Source organism: Nipponia nippon, unplaced genomic scaffold (assembly GCF_047370975.1).
Source record: "Nipponia nippon isolate SJK-2023a ecotype South Korea unplaced genomic scaffold, ASM4737097v1 scaffold_5, whole genome shotgun sequence".
Classification (NCBI taxonomy): Eukaryota; Metazoa; Chordata; class Aves; order Pelecaniformes; family Threskiornithidae; genus Nipponia; species Nipponia nippon.
Window position 1 is genome coordinate 19,603,650 of NW_028262369.1, and position 17,826 is coordinate 19,621,475.

At 37.6% G+C, this 17,826-nt stretch overlaps 1 protein-coding gene across 3 annotated transcripts in view; it reads left to right on the plus strand.

Moving 5' to 3' along the window:
• Window positions 1-17,612, plus strand: part of SHISA9 (shisa family member 9) — a 196,379-nt gene extending 178,767 nt beyond the window's left edge. For all 3 annotated transcript variants that reach the window (XM_087732300.1, XM_087732302.1, XM_087732301.1), the window contains exon 5: window positions 14,971-17,612. In XM_087732300.1, the coding sequence (XP_087588426.1) occupies window positions 14,971-15,341 (371 nt within the window). In that variant the 3' untranslated portion in view covers window positions 15,342-17,612. The remainder of the gene's footprint in view (window positions 1-14,970) is intronic.
• Window positions 17,613-17,826: the final 214 nt, after the last annotated feature.

The window sequence follows — 17,826 nt, forward strand, 5'->3', positions numbered from 1 at the left end:
TAATTGGAAAAATGGAAACACACAACAGGGATAAAAGCCTGCCCACGCTTTCGCAGGGGCTGATACGGTCAACTTTTAGAAAAAGTAAAACTACAGAATTATTGGACACAATATGTTTGTGTTACTTTACTTTCCTATACCAACCACACTGTTACACCAACAGGTAAATATTCATATTTCTTTGGAAAGCTTAAAAAGGAATTGTGCTTTCATTTCAAAGAGTAAAGAAATTTTCAGCTACTACTTCCATAAGCAGTTGCACAAAAATGGATTAAAAATATCAGGGACATGGGAGTATCGCCTTGGATTTAACACCATGAAAACAGACAGGGAAGTACAGATTAAGGCATCATTTGTCATATGCAGAGGGTGATTCAGTTAATGATTCCATATATATAGAGGTATGTTCAGTGTCATGGATAATGCTAGACTAGGCAATCTGCCCGATTCAACACTAGAACTACGGATCTGTGTCAAGGAAGTATGACATAAAAGCTTGGTATCTTTTTATTATTATTATTATTATTTACTTAGCCCAGTGTGGCTGGAGAATTTGAAGCTTTTGAGTGTTCATTTGTTAAGGAAGTCTTTCATGCTTTAATCTTTGCTTCTCCTTCAGGCACAGGAGAAAAGCGAAGCAGCACTCAGTAGCAAGCCTCACTTTACCAATGCCCTTGCTAGCACTGTTCCCTCAGCCTTCCCATTTCCCAAGCACATGAAGTGCCAGTGTCACTTGTTCCACCTGTGTCTTCTGCTGAGATCCCCCAAACTTCACATCCTTCCCAGTGTGTGCAGATTTCCAAGCCCTTTTCTTGCTTCCACTAAATCATTTAATTGTTTTCTCTGTTATTTACCAAATTGGCTTCTGATACCCACAGGCACTCTGTCATAGGTAAATAAAAAATGCTTGGGGAGTCCTGATCAAAATATTTTCCCATTTTATCATCCAGCACACTCATTTCTTCTTCCAGTGAGGTAGCCATATTTTCATTATAAATATGTTGTTTGTGCAAAGCCTCAGCATCTTGAGCAAGATCAGCTGCATTGCTGACATTCTTTTACAGTCTTTTAAAGAAACAACATTTTATTATAAAATCTACAGGATGATATTCTTTCTGAGGCTGGGGAATTCTGCTGTAAGTACTCAGACATCCAAGGAACCACTGCCCATGCCATCCTTTAGCAAATAAACGAAGCTGTGAAAAGGTAACTCTTTGGGGATACACTGGTCTTAGCAGAAGCGACGTCTAGGCTGCTGGGAGGAAATTGCAAATAGTCCTTTTACAAGAAGCAGTTTTAACACCAAAATAAGATGCTCTTAAACATTTCCATCTACGTTCTCATTTTTAAGACTTTAGCAACACATTGAACTTGTGAAAGAAAGGAAATCTGACCATCCGGTCCATTTAGTTTAGGTTTATCTCAGGATTTTTAGTTTTCTGGGTTGGATTCACACCTAGTGAATTTTTTTTGTCTGAATGTGGTCCACTACCTAGTTTTATGATGGATGAAGAATGTTTATAAGGATCTACTAAATTCTTAACCTATTTTTCATGCCAAAATAGCAAATTTAAATCTGTGCACCCTTAATTCTTGTTCTTGAAATTGGTATTCTTTCCACCTGTGTTCCCTACAGCGGATACCCTACAATGGAGAAACATCCATTTTTTCTTATTACCAACATGTATTTTAAAACAGTGAAAATGAAACTGTCACCAATAAAGTCATAAAAGTTCGGATTATAAATGCCACTCCACAGTCCATTTGTAGTTATACATCATAGTGAACTCAAACCCTTCCACTAAAAATTAGGTTGGTTCTCTGGAAACGAGTTGATTTTTAAATTCCTTATTATGTGATAATGAATCAAAATGAAACAAACAATAATTTCCTTTTTATAACACACAACAGGCAGATCTAAAATAACAGTAATGTGAGTTCAGCTTACCACTAGAGAATGCTAGTCTGTCTTTGTTTTTTACTGTCTTTTGCTTGTCTTTTGTCTTTGAAGACTGCAGTCTTTGGAGGTAACAAGCTTACGATAACCAGCTTTATTTCCATCTGTTACGATCAGTGATGGCCACAGGAAGGAAACTAGTAAATCTAAATCAAGCATGGGTTGTTCAAACCTATTTCTATGACACATTAATGAATTATGCACAAGATTTTTTACACATTAAATGATGTGAAGACATGAGTGAGTGAAACTTTTTGCTTAGGCTATACCACTAAATTAACAATGTTAAGCATTTTCACTTGCAACCTTCTTAAACATCCTTCTTCGTAACTGTTTTATTTTGCACTATAAACATATATCTACATATAAACGTATTTCTCATTCTGCAATGCAATTTTTTTTATTGATTATTTAAGAGTGGTGGTTGATCATAAAGATATGAAAACAGTTGTGAATGCGTGCAGATAAATAGCAACGCTGTGGGATCCCAGCTAAAATCTAGGTTTAATCTGAAGTGCGACTTTTACAGTTCCAACCATGGAGCCTACACATCAGTTGCACTGGTTGTTCTGAACATACTCCACTCATTTTTTGCTCCTGGACTATTGGCTGTACAACTCATTTATGGCAATATTTTTGCAATAAGAGTTTCATACAGATGCTCAATATCTGATATCCTGCAAGTGGTTCTCAGAGGTGCCAAATTATCAAAACTTATAACTTTACTGGTGACTCAAATCCCCCCCCCCCAATGTTTTTCAAAAAATTATCAGAGATTTTGAGAATCTGTCTTGAGTTCATCACCGTTTTTAAATACCTGCAGTGCTTAGAAAGTGTTCTAAACTCAGCACATGGAAGTAAATTTCTAAACAATTTCAAAGTGTCAACTACGGATGCATTTGGGGGAAAAAGTCTTGAAGAGAATTTTCTTGAATTAAATTAAAAGTTTCTCTAACTAGGGACTTTTGGGGACCACTTTTATTTATTGAGCAGTCTTTCATGCTGACAATATTAAAATATAAATCAGGTTATAATGATTGATCCAGGATTTTTTCTTTTTAAAACTCAAAAGGTAAAAATGAAAACTAGCTTTTTAAGGAAGGGCTTTGATTTACATTTTCCCAGGAACTGACCAAAGAGAACAAGAATAATGGAATGAAGACAGAGTGTACAATTCTGAAATTCCTCTACAATCAATATGCTTAATTCAGGAATAAATTTAGGAGGTTCGGGATTGGGAAGCAAACTCAGTGAGAAACAGACTTCAATTCCTATATTCACACTTTATTTTCCATAGTTCTACTGATTCACATTGGGGTTATTTTTTGTATGAAAGTATTATTTCTTCAAGTACATCAGAATCTGCCTCCATGTGGACAATAGAGCTTTAAACTATTTCATTCAAGTCTGTTGCATTTATGATATCTGTGAGGTGAACATGCATTCAGGTTTGGCTTGGTCATTTTAAGCAGTTATGAGGATTACTTTGTTGCAAGTCAAGTTTACTTAAGTAAACAAATAATACTTTTTTTGCTTCTAACCAAATGAAAAAACTCAAACCAGAGAAGCTTTAATACTCTTCAGCTTTGCACATGGATATATGTCAACAGCAGTAGTGTGATTTTCTTCAGAATTACTCATGAATACCAATGAAGACTAGTAAGACAAGTGATAGGAATGAATCCCTTATTAACAATATAATATAAATAGCAGCAGTTATCTATCTGCTATTTTGGTTCTGCAAAGGATGTTCTAAAGACAGTAAGTGTGTTTAAGAGAGAAATTACACAGATAAAAGCCACAGAGATCATTGCTTTACTCCTACACATTCATACTATAATAACAAAGGGCTTGAGGCATGGAGGGAGGAAGAGCAATAACATGATTTGTAATGCACACAGTTAATTTCTTCAAAAGTCCTTCCCCTGACAGCTTATTTGAAGAAGGATAAGAGGAAAAGAGAAGTTGAAAAAAAAATCTGATATGTAGTAGCTATGATACTACAGCATCAAAAAAATCACCACGAAAATATCAGTCTGCCCCATCCTAATGATAATATTAAGTACAATAGGTAATTTTTATAGTTGGGAAGTTTGCAAAGCTTTCTACTCTATGGAAGGTGCCCCTGTGAAAATTTCACCTTCCCTTGCAAGGGACCTGCCACAGTGGGGGAGGAAAATGTGCAGCTCAGCACTGTTGGTTCTCATTTTCACAAGTGATAGTTATGATTGCAAATCCTGGGAAAAAAAGGTAGAGGTGGAAGCTGAACACTCTGATATGGCAGAAGTCTTGTGTGTGTGCGCGCCATTAAATATTCATTGAAGTGAGCTTCATTACTGATTTTTGCTTGACTGTCTGTCAGTCACAAATGCTTTTGCTTTATGTGAGGACTACTCAGAGGGTTCTGTTCAGAGCAGAACTGTCGTGGTTTAACCCCAGTCAGCAACCAAGCAGCACACACCCACTTTCTCACCCTCCTCCCCCTGCAGTGTGATGAGGGGAGAATCGGAAAAAAAAGTAAAACCCATAGGTTGAGATAAAGACAGTTTAATAGGACAGCAGAAGAAGAAAAAAAATAATAACGATGATAAAAAAATATACAAAACAAGTGATGTACAATGCAATTGCTCACCGCCCACTGACCGAAGCCCAGCCTGTCCCCAAGCAGTGATCACTGCCCCCGGCCAACTCCCCCCAGTTTATCTACTGAGCATGACGTCATACAGTATGGAATAGCCCTTGGGCCAGTCTGGGTCAGCTGTCCTGGCTGTGCCCCCTCCCAGCTTCTTGTGCACCTGGCAGAGCATGGGAAGCTGGAAAGTCCTTGACTAGTGTAAGCGCTACTTAGCAACAACTAAAACATCAGTGTACTATCAACATTTTTCTCATCCTAAATCCAAACCACAGCACCATACCAGCTACTAGGAAGAAAATTAATGCTATCCCAGACGAAACCAGGACAAGGCATTAGTTCTGCTTTGCCTTTGGTTTTGCCCAATCTGTATGAAAACCATATGAAACTGATTTTCTTCTTACAGTGCAAATTTGGCAATTGCCAGGGAACACTCTTTTCAGTTTGACACACATGTCTGGTTTGGAAACCTCTGACGATTATGCACAAGACTTTAATAATACAAATGCCACGCAGTCTAATAGGAGGCAGACAGAAGAGAAGGAAAGAAGATGAAAAAAACAGAACTGAATGTGTGCAAGTACAGCTATGGAATTACTTCTGAATTTTTTTTCGCTTTCTTAATAACTCTCTCTTGAAAAGGATTCCTTCTGGTAAAAAAGAATAAAAAAAGGTAACTTTCTAATAGAAACAACTTATGCTACAGCTAATTTTGGAAAAAAAAAAATTACTTCAGTCCGAAATGATTGCTAAAAATTCTTTAAAATTACAGCAGTTAAGAAACATCAAATAAAAATAACTCCTGCAAAAAATAGTTATTACATCACTGGGACTTTTTTCATTTAACCAGTACAATTCAAAAAGCCTTTAGGCCTCACCCTGTATTCAGAAATTATGGTGCAAATCTAGTGTGACGTCAGTTGGAAGACAGAAAAACACAGGTTTATTTCAGCACTAAACCCACACCTTAATTATGTATTCAGAGACCTGAACTGGGTCTTCTGTGTCCTCATGCAGCTTTCTACATCATCACAACTAGGAGTATTTGTAGCTGATTTGTAGCTGATTCAGACATATGTTTAAGAGTTATAACCAGCAGCATACTAAAAGAAACAACAACATCCAATAAAAAGTATTAACGCTGAAAATGAAATTCAGGACACAGAAGAATGCCAACAGCAATGTGTGAAGAAAATGAAATTAGGTTCATGCTAAGAACAGTTATTACAAATAAATGTGGTCAGGAGTATAACAGTTTTTTCAGTCAACATTAAATAAGATAAATTGACACCTTAAGGAAAAACAAACACTCGTTTTTAGACGCTGAATCACATTGCAGAACACTGTGAAATTTTTTCCAACATGACCCACATACTACTCAGTGTGCAGCCTGCCAGGACAGTCCACCTGGTTTGCAGTCCGCTCCCAGGAGCAACACACGTTGCTGTGTGCAGACTGCCTGAATTACTCTGACTGCAGGAGTAGGGCCTGTTATTGCACATGACTGCACACTTTTTCTGCAAATGTGCAATGAAGTAGTGCTCCTGGAATAGTTAGGAAGCCCTGCCCTTAAACAAACTGAAGGTCCTCACTGACCAAAAAGGTTACAAACAATTTCATATTATTGTTGATGTATGAAAGCATTGCTGCAAACTTTTGACACAATCAGATTTGTCCTAACTGAATTGCTTGAGAAGCATTAAAAACTACCTAGTGAAAAAAGCAAGCAAGATTACTGAAGGAAGAACTGGAAGAAGCCTTTTAAGCAAATCTCCTAACTGTTAACCTCTTTGGCTTCGGACAGCATTTTTAGAAAGCAAGCCAAACCTTCATTTCCTATAATCTGTTTATGCTGCAGTCATGCTTTATTCAGAAGTTAAGCATGACAGCATGACTCCTTAGATAGTTTCTATTTCAAAAGGCAAGTTTTCTTGCTATATATGAGGTTTCCAGTAAAATTCAAACTGATAAATATACCTAAATGAGATAAAACAAAATAAATATTTCACAGTAGAACTTTTCATATTTATTTGCCATTGTAGATGCCATGAAAGGACATGAGCTTCGAGGCCTTTAGGAAAAAAAAAAAAACACACCAAAAAACACCAAAAAAACCCAGATTTACACTTACAGGACAGCCACTGGCTGCATTTTCAAAGAAAAGTCAGAGATCTGAATTCTCTCAGACTTCTTTTACTATTTCATCCATTGGTTCAAGAATAGAACTGGCAATCTTATTTCCTTCTCAAAATTATCATTCATTGCACGATACTGAACGAGCAATTTAACATCTTGATGCTTAAATTTAAAATGTTAAATCACTTGAGGATATAACAAAGTAGTGTGATCTTTGTCTATCTGCATGCAACACATTTCAGGTCTTCTGAAAACATTTACAATAACATGATGTAGCCACCATTTGTTTCCAGGTTGACAGAACCTATTGATTCTGGTAAATCAGAAAAGCTCTTTTTTTCTTACACTGGTTAGATACAAGTATTCTGCACGTCGTTCGTCTCTACATTCAGTACAATGTGTGTGTGTCTGGAGTATTTTGACCAAAACCAAATCATGATATCACTGCAGCACTTTGCAAAATTGAATCATAAATCCTGCAGTTTAATACTATGTAAATCAATGCAGTCAAGTATACAAAGCCCAACTGGAAAAGCTGTTTTACATGTCCAAAGAGAAACTTGCCTAAATTTACACAGTAAACAAATGTTTGTAAAAATTAAAAGAAGAAGAAAAAATAGACTTTGCAGTGCTGTGCTTTTTTGGCACGTTGTCAGAAAAGAGGTGCTTCTGCTCACAGACATATGGCTACTCTTATGTTCCAGGGCACTGCAACCCTGTACACGAGGTACCACACATGATGTGTGGTGCCTGAGGAGTTAATCAAACCCTGTCTCAGCATTCCCAGCCAAGCAGCAGCCTTCACTGCCTGTAGTGGATGAAGAGAACATTGCTGAGACTAGAAGCTCTACTTACCAAGTCTAATTACATTCCAATTCTAAACCATTCCTAATGTGTTTCAAAACCCAGAAATATGCTGGCCTCTTCAGCCTTTCAGAAACTGTCATGAAAGTAATCAATAGAAGGGAAGAAATGTTTGGGCTTACATATTTATATTTCATCATGTCTCATATCATGAAAGTAGAATTTTATTTCACTGAGAAAAAAATTGCAGTCTTGTATCTGGAGGTGGACAAGCTCCTTTCAAACAATGTCTGCAGAAGTAAAAGTTGATATGATATGTCTTTTCATGCTTGGTGTCTCTCCAGATCACCGTAAGAAATTAGTAAATAGATAAAGTGGTAAAGGGGGCCAGGAGAGGAATAACACAGAGCCACAAAAAGTAGGTTCTACCAAAATTATGAAAGTAATTTGTGGGTGGTTCTATGCATTATGTATTTTTCTTTACCTCTGTCAGTAACAGGGAATAAAAATAATGAGAAAGAATCCACAGACATAAATATTATCTTCCTTTTCGGAATGTCTTAAATAAAAGCAAACTGGTGTTAGAACTTTTGGGGGAGGAAAGGCAAATATTTAGGACAGAAATCAATTTATTGCAGCCCACAGGCTGAATTCTGCATTCTCAGAGCTCAATACAAGAATGGAGAAGGAGGGATGCAAAAATAATTTTAAATGGCCTTCACCCTTTCTTAGAATTTAGTATGGTTTAAAATTGCCCCACGTTATCCACAGCCACACCAGTGCCCATGAGGTGAGAACAGCTAGTGACCAACCATGAAGTAGCTACATTCCTTCCTCTTACCCACATACAGGTCTGTCATATCATTCTACCCACTGCTGGCATTAAATGAACAGAAGCATATGCATATCTACCTGCAACCTCTAGCTGTATTCTGTTTTCCAATAGACTTCATGTTATGCAAAGCAAATTCTTCTATGCTCCATGATGCCTGGTGAACCCCTTCATTCACAAGACAGGTCATTAGTTATTTGTTTTACTAGATGGAACACACTTTTCAGTTAATTTATTGGATCCAATTCATACTTGAGGACAGCTAATCTAAACTCAGTCCATGTTAGTTTCTTCCTCTCACCCAAGAAAAAACTTGTGCTAGTGTAGAAATGATATTCCTTTGATTTTCAGATGAACTCCTGCAAAAACTCTCACATAGAGTTGGCTTATATCTTGGAAGCTTTTGAACATATGGCCTTAGATGCCAGCTTAGAAAAGCAAATGAATAAACAATCACACTTTCAGACAGGATCTACAAAAGCATGACCAAAGGCAGCATCCTAGTATTTCCCTGGGCAAAATTCTCGTGTTGTCTTTGAGCCAGGATTCATTACCCTTTTGTCTTTCCTTGAGTTTTCACTTTGATTACTTAGAGAGAGAAATGTAAGGTTCTCATAGCTTCAGGTAACTACACTAACATCTCAGCAAAGTTATGGCTGGAGAAGGAAAATCTTGTTATAAACTGTTAAATATTACATAGGGATAGCTTTACTGTTACACAGAAAACATCTACAAATAAGCAGTTAGTGTATTTTAGCTGTTATCTGGTGTGTCACTGTAGTCATTTCATTGCTACCCTGTCCCCCAGCACTTTCCATTGACTTGCTTTCTCTATTTCTAGCCCTAAATTTGAAATACAGACTCTTTGTGGCTAGAATACAGCTCTGTGTTTCACAAAGTAGTTCCTAAAATAAGTTCAGATAACAAACAATTCTGTGAAACATCTACTGAGAAAGAGAGTTCCCTATATATTTCTGACTGTGACTGCAAGCTCTCACTGAAGCTTGTTTGTTTGGGTTTTTTGTTTGTTTGTTTTGTTGTTGTTTTTGTTTTTTTTTTTTAATGTCTTCAGAGCTTTTATAAGGCCTCGCTCCTTTGTGGATTCTTCTCTCTTACTTCAGAGGTTTCTTCCCACTCCTAGGTGCTTACTTGCACAAAAGCTGTAGGACATAATTGTCTTTCAGGATTCTACACTCCTCCCACAACTGTAAGAAGTCGTGCAAGAATTCAGAGCCATTTTATGGACCCACAAAGATAAGAGGATTGTCAATGAGGAAAAGACTGAAAAAATACTGCTTCAGAATTACCCAAGACCACCTTATTTAGCTGTACTTTCTACACAGAAATGCTTGTAACTGCAATATTTTACAAGAAAAAGAAAGCATTACACAATACTGATGCATGTTCACATGACTCTTTATGCCAAAAGTGGTTACACAGCCACCTTGAAGACTACTTAACTTAGGGAGCAGAACAATATTACATAGCTTTAGGGCCACACCTCAGCACAGATAACATACACTCAAATAAGCGCACTGAGAAATCCTGGCCCTATTACAGCCACAAGGATTTTTGCCACTGATTTTCAAGAAAACATGTTTTAATCCATGGTATTTAGTTTATAAGCAACTCACTGGTTTACATGCTTTTGTTATATAACTGTGGATTTTGAAGAAATATGCGAAACTTCCAAGTCTGGTCAGGGCCAATTATGAACCAGCAAAAGAACAAAGCTTGTCTCTGTTAGTGACAGATTTAGGCAGAATGGTGAAACTTGAATCAAAACATACTATCAAAAGCCCATTCCTATCTGGCCACCTCATCTAAATGGGCTTAAACTCACTGAAATTTTCCTAGGCATTCCCATGATCTTGCTATGCCAAGCAGCTTAGTAGCCATTTCCTTTCAAAATCAAAGTTCAAGGAATAAGGCAAGGGTCCCAATCTGAGACATGTGACATCTGTACTGGCAAAGTCAAGATCAAAATAAAACAGACAGTTGTGGTCACTTTAAGGCATTGTTGGATTCGGATAAGAGTGAGGAGTGGAGTGATCCACCTTTTAGATGATAGGCTCATGGTTGTACATGGCTCCAGCTGAGTGGGATTTAAATCTACATTCCCTACTGAGCAAGGTGCATCCCAGCTTTTGCTAGGATGGTCCCCACCCAGATTCACATCCTGATGAACTTGTGCTGTGGAGCAGAAGAAAATTCAAGATTTATTAGTCTAGGAAGACAGAGGAAGAGAAAGCATCTCTTTAGCTTAATAGTTAAGGCACTCAGCTGGGAGGAAGGAGTCCTGCTTTTGATCCTTCACTGTTTCTGTATTTTTTCAGTTATTCATTTCACGCACAGCAGGAATAAAAGCCCAAGTTCTCCCCCCTCCCAGGCACATGCTTTAGGTTGGAAAAAATTCATATTTCAACATTTTTTCCAGATGAACAGCTACAACAGTAACTAGATTTGTGGGTGCATTACCTTAAAGGAGTAAAAACCTTACAAAAATATTGAAACTGAGAATATTTGTATAATTAGCTACTAAGACTGGAGGGAGGGAACACAAAGAACAACACTCAGAATTAAAGCCCTTCTTTTACTATTGCTCATTTGGCAATTCTGCAATTCTAATTCTTTACTCCTTTTGCAAACATGACAGTGATATCTTTAAATCCTATTTTACTGATTTATATACAGAAGCCAATGCAAAAGGGACTTCTATAGAACCTTTCATCTGAAAACTCAGTATACTCTACAAATAGCAATTAATCTTCTTAACACTTAACTACCTCCTCCAATGTATTAACAGCTCATTTTACAGCTGGTGAAACCAAGGCAGAGAAAAGCTGAGTCATGTACCCAAGGTCACATAATAAATCCACCCTGTAACTCCAAAACTTCTCTTTGCATGTTTTAAGTCCACAAAATATTTATAGGGGCTGGTTAAGAAGAAAAATGAACTTCCTGAGATTCACAGTTGATTTTCAAAGTAGTTGGCATCAGGATACTACAAATATGCTTTTCTTGATAAAATATTTGGTAAAAAACCATGCTCAATATTAGTCTTCGAATCTTTTCTGCTTTGAAAATCAGAAGTAAAAAAAACTGTTTCTGCACTATACTGGCATCACACTGTCACTCACACTGGGGCATAGAGCAGTGGTATTAAAAACTATAATCCAGTCAGTAGGCAGGAATGAGGACTGCTTCAAGACTTGCCATAAGCCCTTTTGAACAACCGAAAAATTTGGTTTTATCAATGCTTTTTTTGCTACATATTTGCTACAATGGTATTTTCCCCTACCCAATTCTTGTACATGTCCCTATGTGTAAGCCTGCACGTGCATGGTGAAAGAAGACTGTTTTAGAGAGATTAAAATATTAGATAAAGAGACTGGCTTTACCTGTTAGCATTTAGCTCCTAGGCATACACAAGAAATTCTCAGGCAAAACCCTGCAAACCATTATTTGATCAGGACAAATACAAACAGCAGCTCTCCCACACTGTCACTGCCACACAAAACGCACGCAGTCAGCCATGCGTCATATGTTTGCCAGCTTTCTGCTTGACTTTGCTGACAAGGATTTACAGATCAAAGCCTAGTTTGTTCTCTTCAAGCCCATTTTCCAGACAACAGTTGAGAAGTCCCTCGAAAGGGACTATGGACTAAATTAATTAAAGCGACTTTAATGTAACCATATTTACATATAACAAATTAATCATTTCACTTACTGTATGATCTTCCATAAGAAACAAATAAAGAGTTGAAAATTTTACATATAACATGGCATAAACAAGAGCAAAATCAATCTCACAGATGTGTCATAGGCACAGTCCTTGTGAGGCTGATTTCTTCCTTCCTTAGTTGTTACAGTGGAGGTATGTTTATATGCAACAGTAATACAATTTACTCTTCTGTGAGGACATCAAACTTGATGCGTCTGGAGATCTGAGTAACACACGTAATATCTGACAAAATTCAGAGATCCAGGACCATTGCTGGCAGTGGGAAAAGGTGTGAGCAAGAAAAAATAAAAAGAAACTAAGGAAGTAGCTTGAGCTTGTTGTGGCCTTTTTCACTTAGCCATACTGAAGAGAAAAATGGCACGAAAAATTAAGCAATGAAAATGTCTGCGATTTTTGGTCATTATTTACACAACTGCATCACCACTGTTATTTTTCTAAATAGAAGTCATTATTTACCTTGTAACTGATCATTAAGGATCTTGGTTATGTAAAATAAATTGCTGCAGCTTAACTAAGATCAAATTAAATGTACAAACTTAGAATTTTACCCTTACATGAGATTAGCTTAGTTTTTAACTTCTTCTATGCAAATTAAACTAATTTAAATGTGAAATAGGCAGACAAATGTATCTATATTAGGAGCTGGACATAATGAACTATGCTGAATTTAAATTACATAAGCTAGTGACTTTTCATATATAGACAAGGTCTAAGTCATAAGATATAGAAGCTCGCTTCCCTAACCAGCTGACTTGCAGTGCCTTTGATGTAAAAATTTATACAAATAAATACTTGTGTGGATATTCACAATGCCTTTCCTGCAACTGTTTTTCTCAATTATTGATAACAGATTCATGAGAAATTAGCAATACAGACTGAATTTCCCTCATGTTTTTATTCAACTTGTATATAATAGCGTTTTGTGGCATTCAGTGAATATTAACAAATTAAAAGGACAAGCCACATTTAGAACTGGAAAAAGCTCTTCCAAGCAGAAACAGGTACAACTTCTTAATTATTCAGATTACAGATCTCTAAATGAAACAACTCACCCCAAAATCAAAGCAGAACTTAGTAGGTTTATCTTTGTAACACATTACAGGTCTATCAGCGACTGCAACTGCACATCCTCTACTGAAATTAGTATAAGCCATTATCCACATCCTGTGATTTGTTTAAAACAGAAGACACCTGTATGCTATAGAAAAGCATTCACTCATCAATTAAAAAAAGAGACAGATGGAGATGGATGCAAAGCCTAATTTTACAGCACAGACAAGAACAATTCCAGTTCACCAAAGAGGAAACACCTTGGTAATGACAAAATTAAGGATTTAAGAGCAAAGTCCAGTCTCACAGTCATTATACAAAAAAATGTCATGAGATGATAAACAGCAACTGCTTTTGGTAATATTCCTCCCTGTTGAGAGGCCAGGATAAGGGAGATGCAGAACTGAAGCTTGATCTTGAAGATTAATGTGGTGTTCACGGGAATTTCACCACCTTGCATAAAGGTCCAGTTCAGAACTAGAGAGAAGGAGAAAATTCAGAGTGCAACAAAAGCCTCCTAGCAATACTGGGGAAAGAGTAAAAAAGGCAAAATAAACAAAAACAGCGCAGGGAATTAAAAACCTACTCATCATGAAGGCGAGAGGAGCTGAGCTGTACATGTACAAGACTTCTGCAGAGAAGCCTTACATGGCATAGCTTCGAGTAAAATGGATGGATCTAGTTAGGGCACAGCAAAAGTCAAATCCAGGCCGATACAATCATATATTCAAAGCACACCACTACTGATTAACACACTACGGTGTTAGTTCATCTACATATTTTGCACTATCTTAAATCAAAATCTACATTTTTGAAGGGGGTAAATAAACCCTCTTTATGTAAAAGGCAAGATCTTAGAAAATGAAATTCAGTTAAGCTCCCCTTAAGCCCCTGATACTCAGTCTCAAAATTTAAATGAGTTGCTGGACTGCTGCAGAATGCCTTTAGCTTCCTGAGCATGGTTCATACTTTTAAGCAAGGCCAAATAAATGCCAGCAAAAACAACAATCAAACGAGCAAAAGCATGCACTGGAAGACACTTGTCCAGGAAATCACAGAGGGCAAAATCCTAATTAGAGAACTACAATGCAGTATTTGTTGGCAGGGCTATTGCTGTATTTCTTAGTGGTACTGGCCCCAGAAAATGATGTCAGAACCTGGAATTTAGGATTTTCATTGTCTGTAAAATCACAGGGTAAGTACCTAACCTTCAGCAACCCGAAGTATTTTCAGCCTCATAAAGCATTAGTGAATTTCCAACCATTTAGAAGAACAGATCCCGTTCTTCATTTTGCCCTAAGGCATTATTCAACAGGAACGTGTCCACCTCATACACCATTGGACCTTACAACTGGCTCGGTTAAACACCCACATAACACTTTGCATTTGAAAGGATGTGCTCTCATACAACAGGGCATCTCAAGATGCCCCTATATTTCCAGGAAAGTTTGCATACTTCTGAACACTTCCTAAACTTCTTATGCTATGTGAGATGAGCAGCGATAAGATTCATAGGACCTGTCCCCATAATGTAAATATCAGCACAGCCTGAGAGATTTGGGCCAGGGACAGTCTCTTGTTAAAGGACAACAGGTTTTAATCTGCATATATGAAAAGCCTAGCATAATAGAATCCAAAAATATACTACAGAGAGAAAATAAGGGGTGGGAGGTGGCATGGATTTCTCCTAATGATGTACCTGTAACTGTATCTGGTCCACAGATGTAACTGTGCATGACCTACTGTAGACTGTGTAATATTTTTCTTGTGTCCAACTGATTTTTTTGTCCCCTCCCCCTTTAAAATCCAAATAGCCGACAAAGTCAACGATGACTTCTATACCAAACGCCGACATCTTGCAGAACTGGCTGCCAAGGGGAGCCTGCCACTCCATCCAGTGCGCCTAGATGAAGACAGAGCTTACACGATCGACAGTGGCCTAACCAAACAGAATGGGCAGAAATCCAAAATCGCAAAGATCCACACACACCCGTTCGGTTACAATTCCCACTACAAGACCTGGGATCCCAATGACCAGTCTCTTAGACGGCAAGCATACACAAACAAGGGAAAGCATGGTATGGCAGACCCAACGTTAAGCGACCCACTGACAACCCGGAGCCAGCATTATTTGGGCCCACAGCCATACTTCATAACTAACAGCAAGACAGAAGTAACTGTTTGAGTTTGTTTTCCTTTTTTTTTTTTTTAATGAAATCCTTTAAAAACCACACACAAATACACACACAACACAAACACTCAACTGAAAGGCAAAAAATAAATTAAAAAATATAAAATTAAAAATAAAAGGAAACAGAAGGAAGGAAGGAACTTCCACCTGGACACTTTTGGTATCCAGCCAACTGTAGGCCGAAGAGTGGGTTAATACCATTCAGCAATACACACTGAAGGTTGAATTATAAACTCCATTTGTATTTCACAATGGAACACAAACCCTTGCGACTAAATTTTTTTACTTGAAACTAAAATCCATGATGAGAAGTAGCACAATCTAGAGAAACTTTATGTCTGCTTAAACATTTACACTATGTTCCTGCCTTGAGACAGAGGAAGAAAGAGAGAAAAATATACTGTAATATATTATTTCAGAGAGGAATTTTGTATAAAACCTATTAATAATCACTAGACCTGTGAAAAGCCAAGAGCAACATCTTGGTACAACCCCTAACATCTACTATTGTACTTTCACACCATCCTATAGAAAGCGCAAAAAATATATATATACAATAAGGGACAAAGACTCTTTTACATGGAATTTATGAAGACTGTTATGATTAAGAGCATATGGGACCTTTCTGGCTGGTAGACAATTCTGCAGGATGATAACAAACAGCAGAAGATTTTATTTCAGTTTACTTCGTTTGATTTGAAATTTTTGGGAACCTCCAAAATAAGAAGAGACATATCATATGACACAGAAAGCTGCTGGGGGAATAAGGGCATCAGAATATTCCCTCTCAGTCCTCCTGTTTTCAGGCAGATGGTAACAATTCTCACTTTGCAGACTGTCAGGACTTTTTCTTCACGTAAATGTTTTGCCTATCTTCAACTGCTTCAGACTGAAATTAAGCGTGGGTGGTGCCTTTACTGTATTACTATTGTTCAATGACAGTCTTGTTTCTCAGAGTGACCCCTCTGTTCCTTTAAGCTATTTCCTCATGTTTTGCTAAGGATGACAAGGGTTCTGCCCTGCTCAACCTCCTCTGTTTGTCCCGAAAGGAAATTGGACTACATCTCCATGCAGTGGTTGCACAGTCAAGACTTTAGTTAGCCCCTCCATTTTCCCAATTTAAACTTTTTCCCTCTAGTCTCTCATTTTGTATTTGCTTTTAGCCATGGTAGTTCTTTGTAGCTCAACTAAATGTTATATGGTATATTGTCTCTATCGTTTGGCTTTCTATAGTGGCGTTCCCTCTTGGTGGACTATTTGGTGGAAGAGGCTAATGGACTAGCCTCAAACTTCAAAGAGATCTGGGTTTAAACTAAATAAACAATTGGACTCATGGTCTTGACTGTGGTTCTGAGGAGCAGGATGCCTTGTTCGTATGAGTAAAACCACTCCTGAATTGGGCACTGGTAGCAGACTTGCAGTCCTGGGCCTGTAAGGGCTTCAGCACATCCACAAAGAGATAAACAAAGTTGGGATGGGATAGCAGTGCTGCAACAGCCTGATGGCAGGCAATGCACTCAGTCTTTCACTTAAATACCTGCCCTTCCCCCAAAACAAGTCATTTGGCTAAATCCCAACTAGCTATCTTACTACAGTTGCATTCTCACCAGCTGTCGGTTCTTCTGGAGATTAGTTTTGGAAGAGTATGCAGGGAGGAGTGAGAACTGTTATGTTGTAAGAAGAATTGGAAGTGGCATTTCTTACTGTACTCAACTGACTGGCAATGCTTCTTCTTAGTCAAGGATGCAAGGGCTAAGAATTTGAAATGTGGTTAAATGGAGAGAGCATTTTTTTAGCTATATCAAGATTGATTTGCATCCTGAGAGCACTGGCATCTCTCCATAAGTGTGCTGCTAAATTGTATGATCATATGTTTCAAGACTTTCAGAAGTGGACAAAGCCCACGGGACAAATACTTTGCACACAACCCAGATTCTCCACTATCTTACTTTTATTCCTTTAATCTTTATTGCCTTCACAACTGGCTGACTTAATTTGACCCTTTATGGAATGTTGCTGTTAATCCATATGCTTTAGATACACATTACAGCTGCACTCTAATTTACACAGGTTTCGTGTAACTTGAGCATATTTTATGTGGAAATATTTTAGTAACTGTATGTTCTGTAAGTAAACCCGTGTTAATACTTGTTAACTACAGAGTTTATGATACCAATAATACTTCCTACAATAAAATGTTTGTTTGTTTTTTAAGAATGTTTATTTGTAAACATATGTATTCACTATATTATTATGAATTTCTTACCTGGCAATAAAACTGATTCTATGTGAATCCAACTTGCTGGCTCATTCCTAAACTTGTATCATTTGGTCTATTTTTGAGTATTAACTGAGCTTCTGGAGCCTCTCATTGCAGCCAGTGGGGCTGATCTCGGCACAAATGATGATTTGACTCTGCCATTAGTAGTCTTGTGAACAAGAGGTTCTTTGGAAAGCAGCTGCATGTTGTATGCATTAC